At 38.5% G+C, this 25,162-nt stretch overlaps 4 protein-coding genes and 1 long non-coding RNA gene across 12 annotated transcripts; 2 read left to right on the top strand and 3 right to left on the bottom strand.

Annotated features, from left to right (window-relative positions):
* Positions 1-275: 275 nt before the first annotated feature.
* On the bottom strand, positions 276-2,675 carry LOC111780055 (kinetochore protein SPC25 homolog). The gene is made up of 8 exons (XM_023660317.2): positions 2,407-2,675; positions 2,092-2,157; positions 1,819-1,965; positions 1,609-1,722; positions 1,425-1,514; positions 1,232-1,354; positions 830-1,059; positions 276-656 (listed from the first exon to the last, which is right to left on the bottom strand). The coding sequence occupies exons 1-8, from the start codon at positions 2,573-2,575 to the stop codon at positions 645-647; spliced, it is 951 nt and encodes a 316-aa protein (XP_023516085.2). The 5' UTR covers positions 2,576-2,675; the 3' UTR covers positions 276-644.
* A 3,854-nt stretch (positions 2,676-6,529) lies between these two features.
* On the top strand, positions 6,530-10,759 carry LOC111780051 (uncharacterized). The gene is made up of 2 exons (XM_023660315.2): positions 6,530-9,660; positions 10,084-10,759. The coding sequence occupies exons 1-2, from the start codon at positions 6,786-6,788 to the stop codon at positions 10,605-10,607; spliced, it is 3,399 nt and encodes a 1,132-aa protein (XP_023516083.2). The 5' UTR covers positions 6,530-6,785; the 3' UTR covers positions 10,608-10,759.
* A 301-nt stretch (positions 10,760-11,060) lies between these two features.
* On the bottom strand, positions 11,061-14,282 carry LOC147787376 (uncharacterized). 2 transcript variants are annotated; one of them, XR_015413669.1, is made up of 3 exons: positions 12,273-14,282; positions 11,956-12,187; positions 11,061-11,338 (listed from the first exon to the last, which is right to left on the bottom strand). It is a non-coding gene; the product is annotated as an uncharacterized LOC147787376 (long non-coding RNA). The 2 variants fall into 2 exon arrangements; XR_015413668.1 differs by having other exon boundaries at positions 11,956-14,282.
* Positions 14,283-14,454: 172 nt separating this feature from the next.
* Positions 14,455-19,292, top strand: LOC111780426 (2-oxoglutarate (2OG) and Fe(II)-dependent oxygenase superfamily protein). 6 transcript variants are annotated; one of them, XM_087119543.1, is made up of 10 exons: positions 14,455-14,673; positions 15,094-15,264; positions 16,224-16,386; positions 16,470-16,587; positions 16,951-17,023; positions 17,114-17,194; positions 17,414-17,470; positions 17,575-17,686; positions 18,119-18,794; positions 18,977-19,292. In XM_087119543.1, exons 1-9 carry the CDS (start codon positions 14,467-14,469, stop codon positions 18,571-18,573), a joined length of 1,437 nt encoding a protein of 478 aa, XP_086975669.1. In that variant the 5' UTR covers positions 14,455-14,466; the 3' UTR covers positions 18,574-18,794; positions 18,977-19,292. The 6 variants fall into 6 exon arrangements, with proteins under 6 accessions (XP_086975669.1, XP_023516598.2, XP_023516594.2 ...); XM_023660830.2 differs by having other exon boundaries at positions 14,455-14,679; XM_087119545.1 differs by having other exon boundaries at positions 14,537-14,673; positions 15,101-15,266.
* Positions 19,293-19,958: 666 nt separating this feature from the next.
* LOC111779664 (protein neprosin) lies at positions 19,959-23,452 on the bottom strand. Of its 2 annotated transcripts, XM_023659768.2 has the most exons (7): positions 22,685-23,451; positions 22,499-22,585; positions 22,209-22,424; positions 21,908-22,072; positions 21,770-21,823; positions 21,522-21,668; positions 19,959-20,482 (listed from the first exon to the last, which is right to left on the bottom strand). In XM_023659768.2, exons 1-7 carry the CDS (start codon positions 22,844-22,846, stop codon positions 20,105-20,107), a joined length of 1,209 nt encoding a protein of 402 aa, XP_023515536.2. In that variant the 5' UTR covers positions 22,847-23,451; the 3' UTR covers positions 19,959-20,104. The 2 variants fall into 2 exon arrangements, with proteins under 2 accessions (XP_023515536.2, XP_023515537.2); XM_023659769.2 differs by lacking the exon at positions 21,908-22,072 and having other exon boundaries at positions 22,685-23,452.
* Positions 23,453-25,162: the final 1,710 nt, after the last annotated feature.

The raw sequence follows: 25,162 nt of genomic DNA, 5'->3' as shown, positions 1-25,162 counted from the left end.
TTCACAGTTCTATAGATAGGAAATCAATTTAAGGAATACCTGAAAGATACAGGGGCTAGAAAGTCCTCACCCTTCAGCCCTGTTCAAATAATGTATTACTCAACTCACACTAAAGTGCAATAATATCAATAGCGAGTGTAAAATATTTTGCTTTCTTACAAGGAAAGTCTCTGCAATAAGAGCAACTTAGCAGAAAACGATTGAAAAAGAAGTTATGAAAGAGAACCTACTGACAGAAAACGTGACTCAAATCCTTATAAACCAACTCGAGTCCATAGAGAAGTGAACTAGCACCTTTTAAGCTTTCATAATTATTTAATTATCTAATGCACAATCTTACATTTAAGTTCAATGATCATGAAAAGTCGCATGTGGATCAGATGGATACAAAGTACTAGCACTCGGGTTACTTTCGGGAAAATCACCCTACGCATTACATCAAATCATAACATCGTGTAAAATAATGCACATAAAAACTAATTAGATACAAAAAACATACAACAGGTCATGTGATTACTCCTTCAACTTTAATTTTCAGATATGGAGCCTTCACAGTAGTCAGAGAAGTTCTGGCAGAAGTTGAAATCAGGACCCCATAATACTTTGTGTCATGGAAGCAAAAGGTTAAGCTCATCAATCGAGCCTTATTTCTTGACCTGCCAAACGTGATTCATTTCATTAGAAATTCTCTTTTGCATAACATTTTGAAATTTGCATAAAACAAAAAATCAAACTTGTAATGCATAGATGTTACAGTATTCTCTTAATATCATATACCATAGAATCTTAAATCATAAGCACCAGACACCAAACATTAAATTGAATATACCTTGAAACGAGGAGTTCGACGCAGAGAAAATGCAGATCCAAGGGATTGGATAGCTGGTTTCTTTCCGGATGAAGTTTTCTTAGAAGGTTTGTCAGTTTCCTCGAGTTGAACCTGGTTATCGATTTCTTCAGTTGAAGATTCACTTCTGTCCAATGATGATGTCAAACCTGGAGCTGACATGGAGATTATCGTCGAGCCTTGATGCAGAGACAATGCTTGGGCCCCAACTCCTGTTGAATAACAAAAATATAACAAACTATTAATGCAGAACAAGTTCAATCTAACAAACTGCAAGAAGCACAAAACATGGTGCTTCAGGTAGTATGTCTATTAAGTACCAATAAGTTTTTTGTGCAGTGAATAACACACTTTCAAGCAAAAAGTTCAAAATTCAGCGCACACCTTCTGCAGCAGCCTCCTGGAACCTCCGTCTCATGATCCTGACAAACTTGAATAACCCATTTGTATTATTTAATTCATGTATCAACTCTTCAATACCTTGCAAGGATGGGTTACAATCTAACACTGAAAAAGTAAGGTTGTCAGAAGATCAAGAATATGAAAAAACAACATACATTAAGTGCACATGACTTACACGTATAAGTATCATTTGCATGACGGATGGTAAAAGAATATTCTTTATCAGGATCGTCTACATTGATTTTCTTGAAAGAGAACTTTACCCCTGAAAACCCGAGAGAAGTTGTCGAGAAATTAATCTCAAGAATTCACAAAAAATATAAAGGTTATTAAAAAACAACTAACTCAAATTATCATACCATGCCCTCCTTCAATATGGAAATCAAGAACTCTATTGTACCAAGAAATAGCTTCTTGAATTTCATTTCTGCAATCACCCTCTTGGGGTTCCTTGTGTTCATATGGAGATAAAGCTTTTGATGGCATTGGAAAGGAGGAAAAGTAATCAGCTTTTAAGGTCTAGCAAGAACAGATTTAAGAGTGAGCAGTCGTAAATAAATTAAGTTTACCTAAGGATTGCCGAGATATAGTTGTTGAATATTCATCCCTCCTTGCTTTGGAGTCTTGTAAATTGTTTCTGAGCTCTTTAATTCTAGATTTTGAAGTTGCAAGGGAGTTCGTGAGTGCAAGGCGTTTAGCCTCTTTACGAGTCTTGACTACAAAAACACGCAATTATAATGGAAATAAGCCTTATAATTAGCATGCAGCCTCAGTCGATTCAACGAAATAGTGTATTCTACTCATGCAGCGTTAGAGGAAATTAGCATAATCATAGCTCATACCTGCAAGAGCTTTAACCAGTTCATCTTCCGCCTCCCTCAGCCTCGCTTTTAGTTCCCCCAGTTTTCCTGAAAATTCAAAAATCAATCAAAGATGAAACAAGAAATTTCGAAGTAAACTTGGCCACTCCTGAACCTAAACCTACTCAGTCCCCTAGAATTACATTCATTTTTGAGTCTTGTACGCTACCAATCTCAAAACCCTATCGGTGACTTCACAAACAATTCTAGTACCGATTACATTATTGAACTCGCCACAATATAACGGTATCGCATCCACTTCTTTCCCGAATAATTTGAAGAGAATAGATGGCTCACCTTGGCTTCGGGCATTTTCTCGGGACCGTGCAGTGATCGATTCCAGAGATTTGCGAAATGAATCCGCGAAGGACTCCATTTTTTGTTGCTGAACTGCAATTTCCTTTTCACGAACAATTCGAAGTGACTCCATCCTCTCACAAACAGAATCTTCAGCCTTGTTCTCCATTCTTTTACAGAGCAAAGAAGTTGCTTGACACTCGTTCGCCCGCCAAATTTGCTTCGAAGTTCAAATTCTTTCCTGGAGAACATCGACGGACGACGACGACGACGACGGTTGGTAATGAGTCACGTTGGGCCGTCGGTGGCCCACAAGGCAACACCGATTTTTGAGCCCAAATTGTTCTGGCCCATTTTCATTTTCTGAACCCAAACAGCCCAACTAGGGTCTCTCAAGACCCATTTACTGAGTAGTAGTCAAGATTTGAAGCCTAATGGAACTTGAGAGTGAGCCTACACGGATCCGCTCCTCAAATCATGCCCACACAAGGCTAAAAATCTTTACTAGATTCATGAGTTAAACTGAGTTAAATTGTAAAAAGGTAAAAAAATGGATAGATGTAGAATTCATTTCCCTTTTTAACCTTTTTAACCTTTTTAACGAGTACGCCACTCGTAAACCACTTAATTATTCTCTTTACTTATTTTGCCGCATTCGAGGTCGATTCAAGAGACAATGATTAAAATCGATTTGGATACGAGATTTGTGACTAAGAGACTTAATTTAGTTTGATTTTTTTTTTTTTGCACTTCAAATTTACGTGGTTAATGAAGTTTTTAGATAGGCTCCTGGCTTAACTCGTCATTCAACGACCAATGATAATAATATAAGGAAAAGTCGCAATTTGGTCTAAAAGAGATAACACGAAATCAAAAAGTTCAATTGATATGGTAATTAAAAAAAAAAAAAACCCGCTCCATTCGAGAGCGGAAAGAAGAAAAGTGTACGTACTCAAAACCAAATTCATCTTAAAAAAAAAAAATGCTCAAAAGCAGTGTAAAGAGAATGGAATGATCATTTGATTATGTGACAAAATAGTGGTAGGTGGGAAGAGTAATAAAGCCTCCCACATCAACCTAGTAAGGGACATTTTCCCGATATATAGGGTATGTTGTGGAGCTAAAATGGGACATCCACGCAGAAAGGGAAAAAGATAAAGCTCATTTATGCTGTGAACTGTTTGATTTTCTAGCAGCTGCCACAAGGCATTCATATAATGGAGGCCATCTTAAGGCTATCAATAAACCCACTTCTTCTTGTTCAATACTATATTCTTTTTCATCTTCTCGTTTGTAGCCTTATATTTATCATTACAATTGATATATGAATTCTTTAAATCAAAGTTTTCATATGGTGGATTAATAAAAAAAGTGGGTAAAATTGGAATCAAAATCTATCACTTCTATATTAACGTTTTACATAGCAATCTATTAAATTCTCAAGTCCAGGACAAATCAAGCCTAACTCAATAGATAGAGACATCAATTACAATCTTAAATGTTGTTAGTGCAATCTCCTTCGTACCTATTGAACTAAAAAAATCTCTTAGGAGTACTTTTGTAAACATTGGAAAGTGAATATCTCATCCTAATAGTTCTTGAGTTCTTGACAATTCGAGCCTACTTCAATAAATAAAGACACTAAATTTCAAATGTCGATAATGTAACTTCGTACAATTGTAGAATTAAAAAATCAAAATTCGATCAAAAGTGAATATCTCATCCCACTTTTCTCAAGACAATTTTAAGTATTAATAATATCTTAGCTAGAAAAGTCTATTTAAAAACTCATTTAAAACTTAAATCTACCCCTAAAATTCCACATCAGTTGAAGATGAGAATGTAGCTATAAGAGTGGCAATCTCTCCCTAATAGATGCATTTTAAAAAACATTATGAGGAAGCTCAAAAGGGATAGCACAAAGAGGACAAAAAACACAAATAGGACAATATCGGTTAACGGTGAGCTTGTGGAAAGCTAAAAAAGGACAAAAAGCTCAAAAAAGACAATATCGGCTAGAGCTGGGCTTGAGCTCTTAGAAAGTCCGGAGAAACGAATATTTGCTAACAATGAGTTTGAACTATTACTAAGTCGAGTTAGTGCACATCAAACTGACCTTTGTACAGTAGGAAGCAGAATTTTAGCTAATTATGAAGCAGGCATCAAATTTTGTATAATTGGAGGAGAGTTCAAGATAGATGGTTCCAAATGAAATTAGTTGTGTCACAAAAACAATAATGGAAAATTTGAAATTGGCTCATAAAATTTACAATTATTGAGACAGCCCATGTTTACTTTACATAGATGCAAGTAGAGCTAAGGAATTAGATTGACAAGACCATTGTCCTAACACCAGAATTACCCAAATCTCAGATAGGGATATGAAAGAAATGTAGTATAGTATAGTATAACACATGCATGCATTTCCCAGATACAAATGACTTTATAACTCAGAAAATAAAGGTACAACAACCTTTACCTTTGAACTCATCATAATTAATCACATTATTCCACATCAATTCAAGGCCTTGCTACCCTTTTCAAAAATGAAGAAATGACAGTAAAGAATAATACAAAAGAAGAGAGAGAGAGAGAGAGAAAGATGACTTTGATTATATTCACCAAAAAGGCTGTCCTAAATCAAGCTTTAATGGATATTAAAATCACTACCATCTCCTTGATGGAGAAGGAAACAAACACAAAATTTAAATACAGTGATTAAAATAACATGAATCCTCATCATGATCACGAGATAGGCACAGACACTGAGTGACTTCCTTCTATAATAAAACCCAAAATCCAAATTGTGATTCTAAATTTTGGATTGGATTGGATTGGCCTCTTCTTTATTTAATCTGAAGATCACATGACTTCCTTGAAATTTTCTACCAGTAGGGAATTTTCACTTCATCATTTGGTCGCAAAAAAAAAAATATATATATATATATATATATAAAAACAGGGTTATGCAGCAGATCCACAGGCATTCGAATCTTTTATCCTATTATATATTATTTTTAGATCCAAACCTCTGCCCTTCCTCCCCAGATCTGTTCATAAATCTTAAATTTAGGGTTATGCCATGTGGATGGTTCAGGCTTCAAATCTGTTAATCACTGTTTATGGTATTGCCAAACTAAACAGGATAAAGTTAGGCCAATATTTATATACATATATATTTTAATTTCCAATGGTAATGAAGGAGTTGGAATTGATTTCTTTGTTTGTATCTTGAGGAGGAGGTTGTAGCCAATAGCATATATTTGTGAGAGATCCTACCTCAGTTGGAAATGAGAACGAAACATTCTTGGTAAGGGTGGAAACCTCTCACTAACATACTCATTTTAAAAATCTTGAACCAACCTTGGATAGTGTGTTTGGGCCCCAAGGGAGCTTGGGTTGTTACAAATGGTATCAGAACTAGACACTGAATAGTTTGTTTGGGTCCCAAAGGGGGTGGATTGTGAGTTCTCACATTGGTTGGAGAGGGAACGGTTAATGTGTTTGGGCACCAAGGGAGGTGGATTGTGAGGTCCCACATTCGTTGGAGAGGGAACAAAGCATTCCTTATAAGAATGTGGAAGTCTCTCCCGAACAGACGAGTTTTAAAAACGTTGAGGAGAAGCCTAGAAATATCCAAAACATCTACTAGCGGTGGACTTTGATGATGGAAAACTAAGGGTCATGCAATTAAAACAGTTTATTTTGGAAGAGAGATTATATATAAAAAAAAATTGAGAAAAATAAAAACGGCACAGAAACATAATTGCATTAAATCTTTATTGAAAAAAACAACCCCCAAAAGAAAGCAGCCTTATTAAGGTTAAAAACGTGAAGAAAAGGTATATATAATCATACAGATTTTTGGAAACCAGCGGAAGGGGTAGCAACAAACAAACAACGTTATCATATAAAGTTGGGCCACGATGGTTTAAGGCCATCTGGCTGGCCTGAAAGCAAAATGCAGGTCACTAAAAACCCCTAATGTTCTTTTGGATATCTGGCCTTTAATTCATCCCATTCGCCCCAAGAACTCAGTTGGTGAAAACTGAAAAGCTCTTTCTATCCTTCTCTCTTTCTTGAAGTTGTTCCAATTAAAATACAGCTTTCCACCACCCTCCTCCCACCTCTCCCCTTTATCAATATAAAAATGCAAAGCAAACGCCAACCAAAAATTCCATCTCCCCCTGCACCACCATCATGGCCTAGCTGTTGTTCTTGGATCCCAGGATTTAAGGCATTTCAAATTGTTTATAGAGAGGACCTAATTTAAGACATCGTAGACCGCAAGACATGATTTGGCTCCTCTTGTTTTTGGCACTCCCTAGGCTCAAACCCACTTTTCTGTTTCTCTCATTGGAGTTTGTAGTTTAGTTGTAATGCCTGTAAATTCATGGACCCTCCCCTCCTCATCTATCCTAATCCTAATCCTCTGTTTTTCAGTCTTCTACCTCTTCCCTCTCCCAACTTCCGCCATTAACGAACAGGGTCAAGCTCTACTCACTTGGAAGCTGAGTTTCAATGGATCAAACCAGGCTCTACGTAATTGGGACCCTAACAACCAAACTCCATGTGGGTGGTTTGGAATCACTTGCAACACAAACAGAGAAGTAGTGGAAGTAGTACTGAGGGACGTGGAATTACCTGGTGAACTTCCTTCGAATTTCTCTTCGCTCTCGTCGTTGAACAGGCTCGTGTTGTCTGGTGTGAACCTCACCGGTTCCATTCCTAAAGAGATCGGTGTTCTTAGCCAGCTCCGGACCTTGGAACTTAGTGACAATGGCTTAACTGGAGAAATCCCAAGTGAAATATGTGCCTTGCTAGATCTCGAACAGCTTGACCTCAATTCGAATCATCTCGAAGGATCAATACCTGCAGGGATCGGGAATCTCACGAACTTGAAGGAGCTGATTCTGTATGACAATCAGTTAAGTGGTGAAATTCCCATTAGTATAGGAAATTTGAAGCAGCTTGAAGTGATTAGAGCTGGAGGGAACAAGAACTTACTTGGTTCTGTGCCGGAAGAAATTGGTAACTGCAGCAGTTTGGAGATTCTTGGTCTAGCTGAAACAAGCATCTCGGGGTTCCTTCCATCCAGTCTTGGCCGCCTCAAGAAGCTTCAAACATTGGCAATCTATACTACGCTACTCTCCGGCCAGATTCCTCATGAACTTGGCGACTGCACTGAGCTCCAGAACGTTTATCTCTATGAGAACTCGCTCTCCGCCTCGATCCCGAGCACGTTAGGAAGGTTACAAAATCTCCAGAGTTTGCTAGTATGGCAGAACAATTTGGTCGGCGTTATACCGGTGGAGCTAAGTAAGTGTAACCAATTATTGGCCATCGACATTTCAATTAATTCCTTGACAGGAAGCATTCCTTCAACGTTTGGGAACTTGACATTGCTCCAAGAATTGCAACTGAGTTCAAATCAATTATCCGGTGAGATTCCGAAGGAGATTGGAAGCTGTTCGAGAATCACTCATATCGAGCTTGATAATAACCAGCTCACTGGTACGATCCCTTCTGAATTGGGAAATCTCACCAATCTGACATTGCTGTTCTTGTGGCAAAACAAGCTCGAGGGGAGTATTCCACCCACCATTTCCAATTGTGGCAACCTCGAGGCTTTGGATTTATCATTGAACGCCTTGACAGGTTCGATTCCGACTGGAATTTTCGAGTTGAAAAAGCTTTCCAAGCTTCTTCTCCTCTCCAACAACCTCTCTGGTGTGATACCGCCGGCGATTGGTAACTGTTCGTCTCTGTTTCGGTTACGAGCGAATGACAACAAGCTCACAGGAGAAATTCCGCCGGAGATTGGGAATTTGAAGAACTTAATTTTCCTAGACCTTGGAAACAATCGCCTCACTGGAGCGTTGCCTCCGGAGATCTCCGGCTGTAGAAATTTGACATTCCTCGATTTGCATTCCAACTCTCTAACAAAATTTCTTCCAGAAGAATTCAACCAGCTTTCTTCTCTTCAGTATGTTGATCTCTCAAATAATCAAATCGAAGGGACGCCGAATCCGAGTTTTGGAGCTTTCAACTCGCTCACGAAACTAATTCTCTCAAACAACCACTTCTCGGGGCCTGTACCGACTGAAATCGGTTCCTGCTTGAAACTTCAGTTACTGGATTTAAGTTGCAATCAGCTCTCTGGAAATGTTCCTCCGAGCTTAGGGAAGATTCCTTCGCTAGAAATTGGTCTCAATCTGAGCTTAAACCATCTAACCGGCGAGATTCCCCCGGAGTTTGCAAATTTAGACAAGCTAGGGTCATTGGACCTCTCTTACAACCAACTCTCAGGCGACCTCCACATTCTCGCAGACCTGAAAAATCTCGTAGTCCTCAATGTATCACACAACAATTTCTCAGGGCGTGTGCCAGAGACGTCATTCTTCACGCAGCTCCCTCTAAGCGTCCTCTCAGGGAATCCGGACTTGTGCTTCGCCGGCGAAAAATGTTACGCCGATAACCACACCGGCGGCGGTCACCACACGTTAGCGGCTCGAGTGGCCATGGTGGTGTTACTGTGCACGGCGTGCGCACTGCTACTAGCGGCAGTATATATCATTCTCAAAGATAGACATTCGTGTCGAGGATGCTTCAATGGGTCCCGCGGTGAAGATTCAGACGCCGCCTTTGATAGCGACCTGGAGCTTGGCTCAGGCTGGGAAGTGACATTATACCAGAAGCTTGATCTTTCAATCTCCGACGTAATCAACTGCTTAACGCCGGCCAACGTCATCGGCCGCGGCAAGACCGGTGTGGTGTACAGAGTCTGCATCTCATCAGGTCTAATAATCGCCGTGAAGCGATTTCGATCATCAGATAAGTTCTCGGCGGCGGCGTTTTCATCCGAAATCGCAACACTGGCGAGAATCCGGCATCGGAACATCGTCCGATTGCTAGGGTGGGGGGCGAATCGGAGGACGAAGTTGCTGTTCTACGACTACTTGCCGAACGGGAATTTGGGCGAGTTGCTACACGAGGGGAATGGGCGCGTGGGGTTGGACTGGGAGAGTAGATTCAAGATAGCATTGGGAGTGGCGGAGGGTTTGGCTTATTTGCACCACGACTGCGTGCCGGCAATATTGCACCGGGACGTGAAGGCTCACAACATTCTGTTGGGGGATCGCTACGAGGCGTGTTTGGCGGACTTTGGGCTCGCCCGCTTGGTTGAAGATGGTCCAAGCGGTTCGTCTTCCGCGAACCCCCAGTTCGCTGGTTCTTACGGCTACTTTGCACCCGGTAAGGTCTAAACTAATTATTACAGTAATAATGAACAAAAATTACTACGGTATATTTTGGTAATTTACCCTTTTTCCATCTTATAACTTATTTTTAAAAAATACTTAATTAAATTTCTTATAATCTTTAAAATTTTAATTTTCCGTTCATATTTCTTATAATCGTAATTTGCGTACGTATTTTTTATATATAAAAAAATAAATTAATATAGACAGTAGGAGGATAATAATGGGTGTAAATTGGAGGATAAGAATAAAATGGGGCAGGATGATTGTGACCAGTGAGAGGTTGCAAAGATTTTCATGTCATTTCCTTTGGAAATTTGCACTTTTCAATTTTAGAATTTAGTTAGAATTTTAAAAAGTACTTAGAAAAATGATTTTTTTTAAATTTATTTCTTTAATATTATAATTTTTTTCGCAGAGTACGGGTGCATGTTAAGGATCACCGAAAAGAGCGATGTGTATAGCTATGGCGTCGTTTTGTTGGAGTTAATTACAGGTAAAAAACCCGCAGACTCATCATTTGCAGAGGGCCAACACGTGATTCAATGGGTGAGAGATCATTTAAAGAAGAAGAAAGATCCAATTTTGATCATGGATCCCAAACTCCAAGGTCGACCCGACCCACAAATCCAAGAGATCCTCCAAACATTAGGAATTTCCCTACTCTGCACTAGCGACCATTCTGAAGAAAGACCGACAATGAAAGACGTGGCAGCTCTTTTACGGGAGATCCAACAAGATCACTTGGCAAACGTAGCAGAGGCTGTCGACAAGCCGCCACGAAACAATAGCAACGCAACAAGTTTGGAAACAACATCATTTTCATCCTCTTCTACAGCTCGTGCGAGTCATTTGCTTTTCACGTTGCCTCTTCAGGAGTCGTCACGTTGCTCGTATGTGTCATTGTCCTCATCAAGCACGTATACGCCGCGTGAACAATGATATTTGCTATAATTTATTATTAAAAAAAAAATTAAGATTAAGATTAATGTATCTTTGGGATAAGTAGATAGGGTATTGTAAAGGATTTAGCTTTTAGACCCCTTCTTGAATGGAGAAAAAAAAGGAAAATATAATATTAATATATATTTTTTAGAAATTCATTATTATTGGTCTTTTCTATTGCCGTCTGATAAATGTGAATTAACAAAGGCCATTTGGTTTCTTACAAATAATATAATTCAAGGTTAATTGGAGAAAAAATAATAAAAATAATAATAATATTCAGTTTGGTTGGGCGGTAAGTGGAATTATAAGTGAATAATTGATTGAAGTTGCGTCGTTTTGGAAAAGGAGCGAAGTGAAAGGTGAGTGGGCGTGTGCACGTTGGAAGGTTCTTGATTGATCTGTGCTTGTGAACTGTGGAGTGAGTGTGAAAGGGAATAATAAAATGTGAAAGGGAAAATGTGTGGTACTAAACCACTAGGAAATGGCCAATGATTGGGTTATTTGAAGTACATCCTTCTCCTTCATTCCTTCCTTCTAACATACTTTGATACCTCGGTAGCTCGAGTCGAGTGATCAATAAGTTAAAGGTTTGAATCTAACACGATCGTTTATTGTTCAACTAAAAAAATATATACTTCACACCGACTCCTCAAGACGTGTTGCCTCTTATCTCCGAGACTTCATCGGCATTCCTTTCTCTTCCTTTGAAGATCCTAATATTCATCCTATGAATAAAACACACAAGTTACGAATCAAAGTAAATACATAAAGTTCCACAAAAGTAACGAAGAACTAATAACATCCACCTGGGTTGAAAATTTTCAGATCTAAATGTGCAAACATAACAGTCCAAGCTTACTACCAACAAATATTATCCATTTTGTCTCACGATTTTTAAAACGCGTCTACTAGGGAGAAGTTTCCACACCCTTATAAGGAATATCCTTGCTGGCTCTAATACCATTTGCAATAGCTCAAGTCCACCGCTAGTAGATATTGTCCGTTTTGGTCCGATACGCAATATCCATTAGCAGTGAGCTTGTGCTATTACAAATGGTATCAGAGTCAGACAAGGACATTCCTTATAGGTGTGAAAACCTCTCCCGTTACGTATCGAATTAAAGCAGACAATATTTACTAGCGATGAACTTGAGCCGTTTCCGAAGAGAAAACTAAAAAAGAATCAACTCTTTTATACATGACATTGCTTTAGAAAGAAAAGGAGAGCTCAAACCAGCACAGCCTAAAGAAAGAAAGCTGCAACGAGTTCAAGAAGTTAGTGCAAATGCGAACTTTTAAGGGAAGTACGTTGGTTTCAGTTTTCATGGTAGTGAAGACGCACCTTCAAAAAAAAAAAAAAAAGGGCTTGAGGCAGCCACAGTGGATGAACATGGCTTCCCATTTCACGAGGACCTTTAACACTAAGCTTGTCACTGAAGAGTTCTGGTTTTTCCATGAAAGAAATGCAGTGTTTCTTGAAGACCCTAAATTTAGATTAGATTATAGTTTCTTCAGCTGTCTTTCTATTTTCAGCTTTGGCCTTATCAGCTGAAAACAGGAAATGGGTGAGTGGTCTGCAGTTGGCTAAGCAGCAATGGTTAGAGTCAGAGAGATGAACAGTATGAAGTTTTCAAAAGAAAAGAGTTCTTTTGGAAGTACCTTCTCAATATTTTCTCTAATGCTATATTTGCAAGCACGCTGACATATTTCAGTGATGGGTGCGTGACCCAATAGCTCTCTCACAGACATGCTTTGAAAACTTTGATGTTATATTAATCGGTGCAGACGTCCCGTCCTAAGCAGCATGGGGTCTAAATGTCTGGCCTGTTTGTTGCCCCAATTATAAACACCGTCTTTGTAATAGCTCAAGCCCACCGTTAGCTAGCAGATATTGTCTGTTTTAGCTATCGTCGTTAGTCTCACAGTTTTTAAAACGCGTCTTCTAGAGAGAGGTTTCCACACCATTATAAAGAAGGCTTCGTTTTAAGATTTATCGTATAACCTCTAAGTCTGATAAGAAATGATGGGTTAGGCAAATATATGTTAAGACCTGAGTTGCTATAGAATAGTACAGAAGGAGGTGACTGAAGAGCCTTATCAAGTATCTCTCTCTCATTTGCCTCACTTTCACCAAACCACAATGTCAGCAACGCAGGTCCTTTCAGACTTATAAAGTTGGCATAGCATTCATTGGCAATTGAGTAAGCAAGTAGCGTTTTGCAACAGCCAGGGGACCCAGAAAACAGCACACCTTTAAAGAGGGGAAAAAAACACGACAAATCTGAGAAATTAGATGCACCAAAAGCTGAAGATTATAACTAACAGGGCACAAGCCTCCTGGAGCTCTATTTCAACATTGTCCATCCCATCAATACACCATCTCATGAAACTTTTTGTGAGATCTTCCATCGGTGGGAGAGTAGAACGAAACATTCTTTATAAGGGTGTGGAAATCTCTACTTATCATATGCATTTGAAAATTGTGAGGCTAACGGTGATATATGACGGCCCAAAGTGGATAATATCTACTAGAGGCGGGCTTAGACTGTTACCAATGGTATCAGAGCTAGACATTGGGTGGTGTGCGAGAGAGGACGTTGGGTCCTAAGAGGGGTGGATTGTGAGATTCTACATCGGTTGCTAGACGATATGAATTTCCACTTCTCGTGTGTTGTCTCCCTCATTGGAGCAGTAGAATCAGGCTCATCCATAAATATAATTGAGGGGGGCATTCTTTTAAGCTTCCACAAATGCCTTTCTCAGATTGCTTTCACTCTCACGACCTAACTTGGACATTATTTTTGAGAAAGAAGAATGCACTTGTGTCATTAGCAACAGCTCTTGCTATAGGTCTTTCCAGATCCAGTACGCCCTATAGCAATATCCCTTTTCTAGATTTTACACCAATTGATTTAAAGAGGAGTGGGCGTCTACGCATATGTGAATAATAGGTTTCCACACCCTTATAAAAAATGTTTCGTTCCCTAATCCAACCATTATGAAATCTCACAATCCACCTCTTTGGAGCCAGCATTCTCACAGGCACAACGCTCGATGTTTGACTATGATACCATTTATAATGGCCTGTCACTCATGACTTCGTTCCCCCAACTTGAGGTATCACAAATATACACCTCAAACCCGTCTATCTCATAAGTGGTAAAAAGAATTGCAAAGTAACAAAAATTTCCAAAAAAACAGCTCTTGAAACAAGCTTAGCACCAACTCTTCTCTTGTCTAACTCTTAAGTTAGATACCACTAAAATATGCATCAGCGTATCTTGTCATTTGAAACCCAGGAAAATTCACAGCTAATTACTCGCTTGAACAAGAACAATCAAGATAATAAACGATAACTTACAGGTCCGATGAAGAAGAATGGCCCTTATCTGAAGCAGATGAGGCTAATGGGTCTGTCATCGCTTCATCGTTTTATGCTTTGAACACCACAAATGTTTCTGCAAGTTTTCAGATCATCGGTGACCTGCGGAAGGAAGATATGAAGAAATGAAAAAAAAAAGGCCATGCTGTTGTAAAGAAGACGGATAATCCAGATAGCTCGTATACAAACGTCGTTGCCAAACGATTCTTTGAAACTAATGGCGGGTTGCCAAGGAAGCAACGTAATCGGTGATGTAGGCGCCATTTTACAGTTTGACAAATTGGGGTTAATTTGCTGCTTGGATCCGACTATCCGCCAGTGAATCTGGGCCTGGCCCAACTTAAACCAGCCCAAATTCATTGCTCGAGAAAGATGAAAGCATGGCGGCTACTGGCGGTGATCGAGCTTTGTTCTTCTGGCTTGCTTTCAGGACCACGGCGGTCCTGAAAGACAACAATTTCAGCAAAGTAAATGATGGCGATCGAAACTAGTGGAAGAATAGACAAAGTAAATGGAAATGAATTGAGTTATGAGGAATTTGTAGAACGATACATGGAAAAGAACCAACCTGTGGTTTTGACAGGTCTTATGGATGATTGGAAGGCTTGCAGCGATTGGGTCGACGAGAATGGGCAGCCAAATCTACGGTTCTTTTCCACGCATTTCGGGGAATCCAAGGTTCAGGTACTAAATTTATGCTCAATTTTCATATCTGTTCTTTTTTGTCTCGTTTCATTTCATCATTATGCATTGCGATTCAAATTCTTTGTATATCCGGAGATTTTATTCAGTGGAATAAGGAGGATTCTTGCTCTTGCAACTCAAACAGCATGAAGAAGGATGCATATCTCCTCGTTGCTTAAAGATTAATGACTTAGTAGTATGCACCGATTGTGATATCTTTTGGAAGTTGGTGAATGTTTAGTTTAGCGTTTCCTTTGACCGTTGCCTTTCTGGCTCAATCCCGGAGGAACTCGGCTTGAAAATTTTGCATTACTTGTGAGATTGGGCCATATCATCTAGTGATAGAAAGAAAGAATGAGTTTCAAGTCTTTGTTCCAATTTTTATAAGGTTAGATGATTATTTGCCATTTGTAGGTTGCAGATTGCAATACTAGAGAATTCACAGATCAGAAGAGAGTAGAAATGTCTGTTTCAGAGTTCATTGATCAATGGTGCAAGGAGGCTGTACAGGAGCGTGGCGTTACTTCGAACAATGGAGATATCGACAAGTCTGTACTATACTTGAAGGACTGGCATTTTGTGAAGGTGTAAGAAGGAATCACTTATCCTCTACTTATCATTCATTTTATTTACTTTCCGTGTCGGATCTAATGGATATATATGCCTATAACGAACAACAAATTTGAGGCCTAAGTAAGTTGTAAGAGCCCAAACCCAACGTTAGCAAATATTGTTCTCTTTGAGCTTCCCCTCAAGGTTTTTAAAACGCGTCTACTAGGGAGAGGTTTTCACACCTTTATAAGGAATGTTTCGTTCCCCTCTCCACCTGATGTGGGATCTCACATAAGTCGTACTCCTAGTGTCAAATTACTAGGTAAAATGGTTGGTTGGAACTCATGCAAGACCGACGTGGCTCTTCTGACCCCGTGTGATGTTGCCTTGTATGCCTTAATTTAAGCATGTTTTATTAGCAGGTGCAGTTCTTAGGATAGATTTACCATTCTTGTTGACTAGTGGATTGGAATGTAGTTCATCTCAAGCTTGACTTTGAATCTCAACTACGAAAAGCTTAGGAATATCCATAGTTTTCAACTGAGGAAAACAATTAAAGGGTATATTGACAAATGATGGAAACATTTTGGTATGGTTTCTCGAGATGTCCTATGAATACGCTAGACTGCCATTGAATTATTGTAACAGCCCAAGCCCACTGCTAGCAAATATTATCCGCTTTGACCCGTTACGTATCGCCGTCAGCCTCGCGGTTTTAAATGCGTTTGTTAGGGAGAGGTTTCCACATCCTTTTAAGAAATGCTTCGTTCCCCTCTCCAACTAATGTGGGATTTCACACTTATAATGTAATTTTCTTAAATTTCCATGTTCGATTAATCTTTACATAATCATCTTACATTATTATTGTTTGGAACATGCTGGCAATAGACTTTTGCCTGTATGACTGTGTCAAATTATGGGCTTCGTTGATTAGCGAAAAGCTAGGTATGTTGTCTCACATGCCTTTCTATCCTTGTTGATCTGATTCTCAGGAATACCCAAATTATGCAGCATATTCAACTCCACACTTTGTTTGTGATGACTGGCTCAATCTATACCTCGACAGTTACCGTATGCACAGGGATCCCAACCCTTACCAAGAGAAGGATGAAATAAGTTGCTCCGACTATCGTTTTGTTTACATGGGAGCAAAAGGTATAGCATCATACAAAATTGTTGCACTTTTTTTTTTTTTAAATGTTCGGCCTCATCAAAACTTTTACATGGTTCTTCATCAGGTTCTTGGACTCCACTTCATGCGGACGTTTTCAGGTCATACAGCTGGTCAGCAAATGTTTGTGGAAGGAAACAATGGTTTCTTTTGCCTCCTTCTCAGTCTCATCTTGTATTCGACAGGCATGGACATAGTTCTGTTTTTTGCGCTTTACCGTTAACTGATGGTTCAATGTGTAGATGACGATCTTGTTCTAATTTCGTAAGTAGTCGCCAATTTCTGTTCTGAGGGACGTGTGGATTTGAATAACTAATTCTTTCCATTACATTAGTACTTAAGATTGAGAAGAGAAAAGTGATGGAAAAGATGCTAAAATTCTAAGCTGAAACAAACCTATGAGCTGACTGTTTTTTCTTCGTCCTAGAGAATTGTTTTGGTATGCATATGTTCATACGACCGTGACCCTTCGAAATCCCCCTCCCTCCTCCCCTCGATCTTTGGGCTTTGTCATTGTTTCTTAACTTTTTGTTTGTATCTTCAAACAGGAATATGAAGGCCTGCATATATAATATCTTTGATAATAATATAAGTGAAAATTTGTTTCCTGGTTTTAAGAAGGTAAATATGATTCCAGATGTTCAACGTCTTCTCCTTCTATCGCTCGAATATATCAGCTTTTTGCATGTTCATGTGTTTATCATTATGCAGGCTACCTGGTTGGAGTGCATTCAAGAACAGAATGAAATTATATTTGTGCCAAGTGGCTGGTATCATCAGGTTCATAATCTGGTATTATACTTTCTTATTTCTCTTATGCCCTTGTGGTGCAAATTGATTTGTATATTTCATTGTTTTAGGGGTCATTATTTTATGATTAGCTTAAATTGTCCTTTTCATTCTCAACTTCCGATTAATATTTCTCGACCGGTGTTGAACTTTAAGGTTCATTCATCGTAGTTTGTCCGACCAGGAACCGTTCTATCTTTTGATGTGTTTGTTTCTTTGCAGGAAGACACTGTATCAATAAACCACAATTGGTTTAACTCCTACAACCTCTGTTGGGTGGTAAGGCTTGTTATTATGGGCAATACACAATCTTTGTTGACAACAGGATGAACAATATTCTGATTCAACTGGCATGTTTCCTGCTCTGAATTCCATTCTTTCAGCTGGACTTGATGGCACGGGATTACAATGAAGCTAAGGAGTACATAGAAGACATTAGAGATATATGTGATGACTTTGAAGGTCTCTGTCAGCGCAACCTCGCAGCGAACACAGGTAGCGATTAGCTTCAATAATTTTACTCATGAATACGTTTATCTTCTTAATATATACTTTCGAATCTTTACCCAGCATGTTGAGACCAGAGTGTCACTAGGGAGCAAGATCTTAAGAACTCCTGTTTTCTCATAATTAGGGTTGAGGAATGGTATCAGAGTCAGACGTCGGGCAGTGTGCCAGCAAAGGCGTTGGCACCCTAGGGGTGTGGATTGTGAGATCCCACATCGATTGGAGAGGGGAACGAAGCATTCCTTATAAGGGTGTGGAAACTTCTCTCTAGCAGACGCGTTTTAAAAACCGTGAGGCTGACGATAATACGTAAAAGGCCAAAGCGGACAATATTTGCTAGCGGTGGGTTTGGGTTGTTACACAATACCAATGATATTCTATTACTAGTTAATTCTTACAACTTTTTTCTTTCCTTTTCAGGCATGAACTTCTATGACTTCTTCATCTTCTTAGCACGCTTTACTCTTGCCAATTTGGTGGTATTAGACAATCTAGCTAGAGACACCGAAAATGTTGCTGGGAGCTTATCTCCAATGGTTCAACAGTTGGCTCACAATCTTGCTTCAATAAAGAACATTGTCTTGAAGATGAAATCCCTGGAATGTTTTTCAGGAGACCAAGGATTCGTGTTGGATCTAGGAGAAACACACAAAGATCCCAAGTTTTCTAACCTCTGTTACTCTTTAGTTCAAACTTGTGGGTCCATACATAAACAACAGATTTCTCGCCTTTGCACGAAGACAATCGACACACACGATTCTAGATCTTCGACTATCATTCAAAACTTCTGTGATGGTGTTTCATCCCCCCAAGATCTTGTCACATTTATCGACACGGTCTCAACAGGACGCGCAAAATCAGAAGCACCAGAATGATAGTTCTCATGTCATACATGCACAGCTGATATACAAGCTCGTTGTTGGTAGAACAGTGTGGTTCATGTACAAGGCATTGTAGAAATAAGAAATCAGAATGAATGATGAATCTCACTAGTGCTAGTCCTCCTGGCATTGAAGTGACAAATCTTTGCTTTCAGATTCTCTCTCTCTCATGATTGGATCGTTGCAGTGATTCAAAGAAAAGGAGGGAAACAGAGGTTAGCAGTCTGTGGTATGATTTGAAAGCGACCCCATGGTGGATCAAATTGTGGGTGCACCCACGAAAGATCACCATCTTTTATGGGCCTTTGCTTTTTTCCTGAACCGTCCCATAAAAGTGTTGTTTCCTTTGCTTTTGTTGGTAAAGTAAACTGTATTATTGTATGCTTTTTCATTTCAGGCCACCACACAAAGATGAGCGCCTGTGGTTAAAGTTGGCGGCACCAAGCTGTGGCGTCCATTTCACTCTTCCCCTCACTCACTGGTTCATCACTCCCTCTCATCTCTTGTTTTTTATCCAATAATCTGTTCTAAACAAATCTTTGGAACTATTTAATTAGTTTGTGATGCGAGATTTCTGTTATTTGTTTGTCTCATGAGATGGACGAGTATCTAAAGCATGTAACGGGTTTGATCTTCCACTCTGCAATTGTTCAAACGGTTGCTATACCGACTTTTTTGAACTAAAACTCATTTGCAAGCTCTCCCTTTTCCTAGTTGTGTTTCAATCGTCGTTTTTCTATTTGATTATTGTGGTCGTGTATTCTAGCAAGAACTTTTAACTTGCATGATTCATAGAAAAGGAGTGAACATGAATTTAGAAAAATAATGATAATGATAATAATAATAAAGTTTGGATGTCATTGACCACTGCCATTAATTATTGTTTGGTTGACTTTTCATACACTCCATTTGATATATTCACTCACTCACTCACTGCAGATATTCTGTATGGTTCATTTAAAGATAGAGACTTTTAAAAGAGCAATGGAAGTATGCTTCTTTATTGCTCCCCACATGCAAATCCATAAAGTATGGGACCTTCAAAACTGATTCCAGGAAAGATTTCTTTAAACAAACCTTAGTGATGTATGACATTATGAGCCACTTTAATCAATTTTTTGCGTGAATCCTTGTCGATCTATCGATGTTTGGTTAGAAAGTCATTAGAACTTGTGCTTAAAGCAAACAATATTATACCACTATTGGACGTCCGTGCATCATTTTGATTTTGTTAAAGTGTTTTGGATTATTATGTTCAGCTTTTGTGTTCCTTTCGTTTGTAAGATTTGTCTTTTATATTTGTTTAGAAATCAAAGAGAATTGGAGCCCATATCCTGTTATCTCCAAAATTTTACAATATCCCAAAATGGGTCCACATAGGAAGGAAGAAACCCAAAGATATTTATATAATTATAATAATGAAAGCAAACCAAATCATTCTAAATGCCTATAGAGAGAGTGGGTAAGAAATAAAATCCCCAAAAATAAAAAAGAAAAAGAAAAAATCTATGCCATTTTGATGTGGTCATGGACAGTGTACATTTCTACCAGGGCCTCCATAGTAAAAATAAGTGCCCCAAAGCTTGTTTTTTCCTTGTCTTATGTCATAGCAATTCGGATGATCGGCCAAGAGATGAAGGTTCGAGACAGGAAGCAAGCTGTTGTCCCAATCAATTATTTGCAGATTTCTGAAATAAGAAGCTTTTCCATAGCCTTCTTCTGCAAAATGCCCACTTCCCATTTGTGTTGATGTGTGTAACCCTGTTGATCTTGTGTTCACTATTTCTCCTCCAAATTGGATCATGCTGGCATGGCTTCCCAAGTGACTGAACAAAAATGCTGGCCAGTACCCTACTAACAGTCCCTGCCCAATTTCCAGCCACCAGTTTCCGTGCCTCGGATCCTGCATCGACAATCAATCCGTAAGAACCCGACAAGGGAACGTGATAATAGTGACTAGTTGACTTTCATGAGATTAGTCGAGGTGCGTATATGCTAACTCTCATCTAGGCATATAAGACTGAGAGAAACTTATGGTGAGTGAAAGTAAGTCACTGGTCGTCAAACCATCAGAAGGGGTATAGAAATATTTGCTAAAGAAGAAGAAAGGAAACCACGTGGGAGTCCTATCAATGGCAGACAAATTCTTGCTTTTGAAATGATTAAGGTTACAAAAATGTTTTTGTTTATGGGGGTGGGGAGGGAGTGTAAGAGTGGAAACTTTTAAGGTTTTATTTGAGCTGTCAGCTTCAACCTAACTCGATTATTAAGATGATGGTCCTACCTTGGCTAATTAAGAAGAAGATTTGTAATAATCTAAACCTACCGCTAATAGATATTATTCTTTTTGGGTTTTTCTCTTCCAGGCTCTCTTTCAAGATTTTTAAAACGCATTTGCTATGAAGAAATTTTCACTCTTATAAAGAATGTTTCGTATTCTCCTCAACCGATATAGGATCTCACAATCCACCCCCTTTTGGAACCAGCGTCTTTGCTGGCACATTGCCTCGTGTCTACCTCCTTCGGGGCTCAGCCTACTCACTGGCACATTGCCCGATATCTGGCTTTGATACCATTTATAACCTTGAGGGAAAGTTCGAAAAAAAAAACTCAAAGAGGACAATATCTAGGGCTTAGGCTCTTACAAAGATTATGGGTTTATAAGTAAATAACACTATCTACGAGACCTTCACAAAAAGCAAAACCACGAGAGATTATACTAAAAATTACTAAAAATGGATAATTAACATATTATTATGGAAGGAAGGTAGTGGTTTCAAGTAGAGGTTCCGATTTCAAAACCTCTCGTTGTTTCACATTGTTTACTGTCAAAATCACCTCTAGTTAAATCAACCCATATAGTTAATTCTCCATTGATTCCATCTTTTTCTCTTTTCTAGGGGTGGGGGGGTGGATTTCATTGGATATTGAAGAAAGCTCACCTTCCAAATCATTAAACCCACATCAAATTGTCTGCCATTGTAATAAGATCTTGGAGATATGGCAGCTCCTATGGCAATCTTGTTATTAGTTTGAACAAACCCAGAACACAGTAAGTTGTAGCACCCTGTTGCTTGGTATGCGTCTGTCTGAAGAACACAAGAAAAGAGAAACAAGTTCAGAAAAAACAAGATTTCTCTTTCGTTTTCCCTTGAATCTTTTGAAACATGTACTGTAAATTTGAACTGACCGTCCAATATGTGAAGAATCTAGGGTAATTATCTCCATATAACTCGGGACTAACCTGATCAAACCACCATAAACAAAATTTTCAGGAAGTTTCAGCACAAACAGATGCAAATTGAGAGAAAAACAAAGAAAAACATGCCTGCCAACCAGCTTCAATGGTGTTCAAATCATTATTGAATGATCCAGAAATAACCCAGATTTGAGATAAGCTGAACTCATATTGATCACTCACATGGGGTGCCCAAACATTTATGTTGGCTTTTGCCCCGTAATATTGTTCTCCATTAACAAACACTACAGCATGCTGTAAGAAATTTGGCCATTTTCTTAGTTTGTATTGATTCCCAGATCAAGCAACAGACAACCAAATCAATCTCATTGCATTAATGCTTAAACTGAAGGAATTTGAAGAACAAGAAGAAGAAGAGGAAATTACTAACCTCATGGCCGCTGTCTGATGAGTCCCTTCTGACAGATTTTATTGGCTTTCTTCCAAATCTTTGAACAGAGCTTGCTCTTAAAATGTCTTGTTCTGTAGTTCTTCTAATGGGAACGGTTCCTTTAGGGCATGATTCACCGGTCTGCCGCCATAGCTGGAAGCTCTCTGCAACAGAGCCGGCGGAGGAGTTGAAACCCCTTGGCCTTTCTGGGGGATCCTGGAAATTGAAATATAATTTCTCATATTCGATTTTGCTTACAATAAAGTAAAATTACAGAGAAATTAGGTTACCAATGGGAGTTGCCCTTTGAGGTTATTGTGATCAAAAGCAGGTTGAAGATGAGAGAGCACGCAATCTATTAAATCCCCATCTGGGCTCTGAAAACGAAGAAGGATCAGCAAACCCCAAATTCTCAAAGATTCATTATATATATAAAAAAAAAAAACAGCCGAACGGAGGGGGGGAGGGAAATATGCCTGAATTGTCTTGACGGGGGGTTTATTGATGTTCTTCAAGTACGCTTTAATGCGGGTAAGTTTCTGGTACTCTTCGGCGGTGGGTATGAAACTCTCCGCCGCAATGGGCGGCGCGGAGGTCGAAGCGAGGAGAAATAAAGCAACAAAAGCCGCTAATAACATTGAGAGGAAGAAAGGGGATGGAAAACGGCCAGTTTAAGGGAATGATTTGGGGTGTCGTTTTGGTAGAAGAATACGTGCGTTTGTACGTATTGGGGTTGTCGTATTAGGGCAACAAATCCAGAGAGCTTCTTAACTTAACACTTGGCTTCTTCCTCCTCTGCTTCGAATTCTCTGCATGTCCTTACAAAACAGAACGAACCATTCTCTTTCGGAACAAAAACCCATGAATTGTTTTTTTACACGAATCCGCCATTTTCAACCTTGTATTAATATATAGCTTTTCTGGGTTTGAAGAGCATCTTGGCTTCGTTAATGGCGCTTTTCTGACAGACATAGAAATTGGAGAGTAGAGAAAAAGGAAGGACCCAGATGGGTGTGGGTTGTCTGTTTATGAACAGGAAACTGGTCAAAAGACTCGAGAAACTAAAAAAAAGATACGGTTTCTTTTTCTTTTTTTCTTTATTGCAGGGATGAGAGAGAAAGAAGAGAGAGAAGTAGAAATGTGCATTTGATTTGATGAACTGTGTTTGTGTGAAGAAGATGGATGAAATTGAAGTGGGTTTGGGTTTGGGTTTGGGTTTGATTGTGACTTTGCTTTTACAGAATTCTGGGAATGGTGGAAACAGAGGCGGGAATCAACCAGACAAACTCCGCCTGAATCCTTTTTAAATGTTCTATTATTTCACCTGCAAAACTGCCTCCTCTCTCAGTACACTCCCTTTTCCTTTTTTTTTTTTTTTTTTTTTTCTAAGAATTTTCTCTCTCTTCTCTATCACACAAACATTTATGCAATTGACCTAGTTGGCACCCAACTGAGTGTCGGGTGTCGGGCTTTGATATCATTTTCAACGGCTCAAGCCCATCTATCACCGTCTTTTGGAGAAATAACATATATGAATAACATCGCGGTCTAGCTCTGATACCATTTGCAACCGCCTACCATCTATCACTACTCAAATTTTGCATTCTCTTATAACTGGTCAACTTTAGTCTATTGTCAATACACGACATCGCTCAAAGTCTGGCTCTGATGCCATTTGTAATAGCCTACGGCTAATAGGTAGTGTCTGTTTTAGCCTGTTACATATCACCGTTAGTCTTTGATATCATTTGCATCCACCCAAACTCATAGCTAGCAAATATTGTCCCCTTTAGTTCATGTCCATGACAATTGTTTTATTAATAATATTATTTTTATTTTTATTTCGTACAAATCTGAATTTAAGGAAGCACTTATCAAAGGGGCCTGACTCGGATTCATTTCACTCTCGAATTGGGCTTTTAATTTAATTTCCAATATTTACAGCACATGGCAGGATTTTGCAGCCCTACCCTTTCCTTTTTGGTTCCCCGAGCTGCCCTGCCCGTGCCCTGCCCGTGCCCTGCCTGCCCATCTATTTTATTTATATTTATCGATTTTCAATTAATGCAAAATTTAAAAACAGTTTAAATATAATTTTGTTTATAATTTTTACTTCATTTAGACTTCCATCATCATTCAACGTGTATTAAATAATTTTAAATGAGGCCTAAAATAAAATTACTGAACTTAAAATGATTTTGAAAAGTAATTTCTACTTTTTTTTTTAATCCATGGATTGTAATATCAAAATTAATGAATAAATGTAATATAAACATAACAAAAAAGGGAAAACAGCCACATTTATTCAAAATCTAAAAACTAAAATTAATTAAATTGAAATTTAAATATTCTTTTTTAAAAAATGAAAGTTTAATATATATATATATAAAAGACTGGCCCCATTAATATATACAGCTAGTCAATAATTTGAACTTTTATTTAAATAGAAACCAAATTTTCAAAAGAAAAAGAAATTACATTGAAAAGAGCAAGCATCGTTCTTAGAAAAATTATTTATAAGTATATTGTATAATCTTGTAAGCTATAGTTTAATAATATATTATACTATAACTCAATTAAAAATAAATAAATAAATTAGACACTTATTTATTACGAAGACCAATAAATAAAAATTGGGAGTAGATGAGTTTAACACCTGAGATGAATTTTTTTAACAACATAATGACACATCGAGTGGCTTTTTAAAAAGTAATTCTCACATTATTTTAACGTTTTATGTGTCCCTTATAAAAGAATAGGAAGGAAGTGAAAAAAAGGAAACTGACCAAACTTTAGGACTCAAAAAGATGATAAAAATTTAGAGGCTAATTATACAAATACTTTATTATTATTATTATTATTGAATAACGATCAAATCAATTCTAATAATTAATTTTTTTTTATTTGAAATTTAATTTTGGTCCTTTGGGTTTAAGGAATTGCAGATCGTGTGT

Source organism: Cucurbita pepo, chromosome 18, assembly GCF_057944985.1.
Source record: "Cucurbita pepo subsp. pepo isolate OVF chromosome 18, ASM5794498v1, whole genome shotgun sequence".
NCBI lineage: Eukaryota > Viridiplantae > Streptophyta > Magnoliopsida > Cucurbitales > Cucurbitaceae > Cucurbita > Cucurbita pepo.
This window is presented reverse-complemented; position numbering and strand designations above follow the sequence as displayed.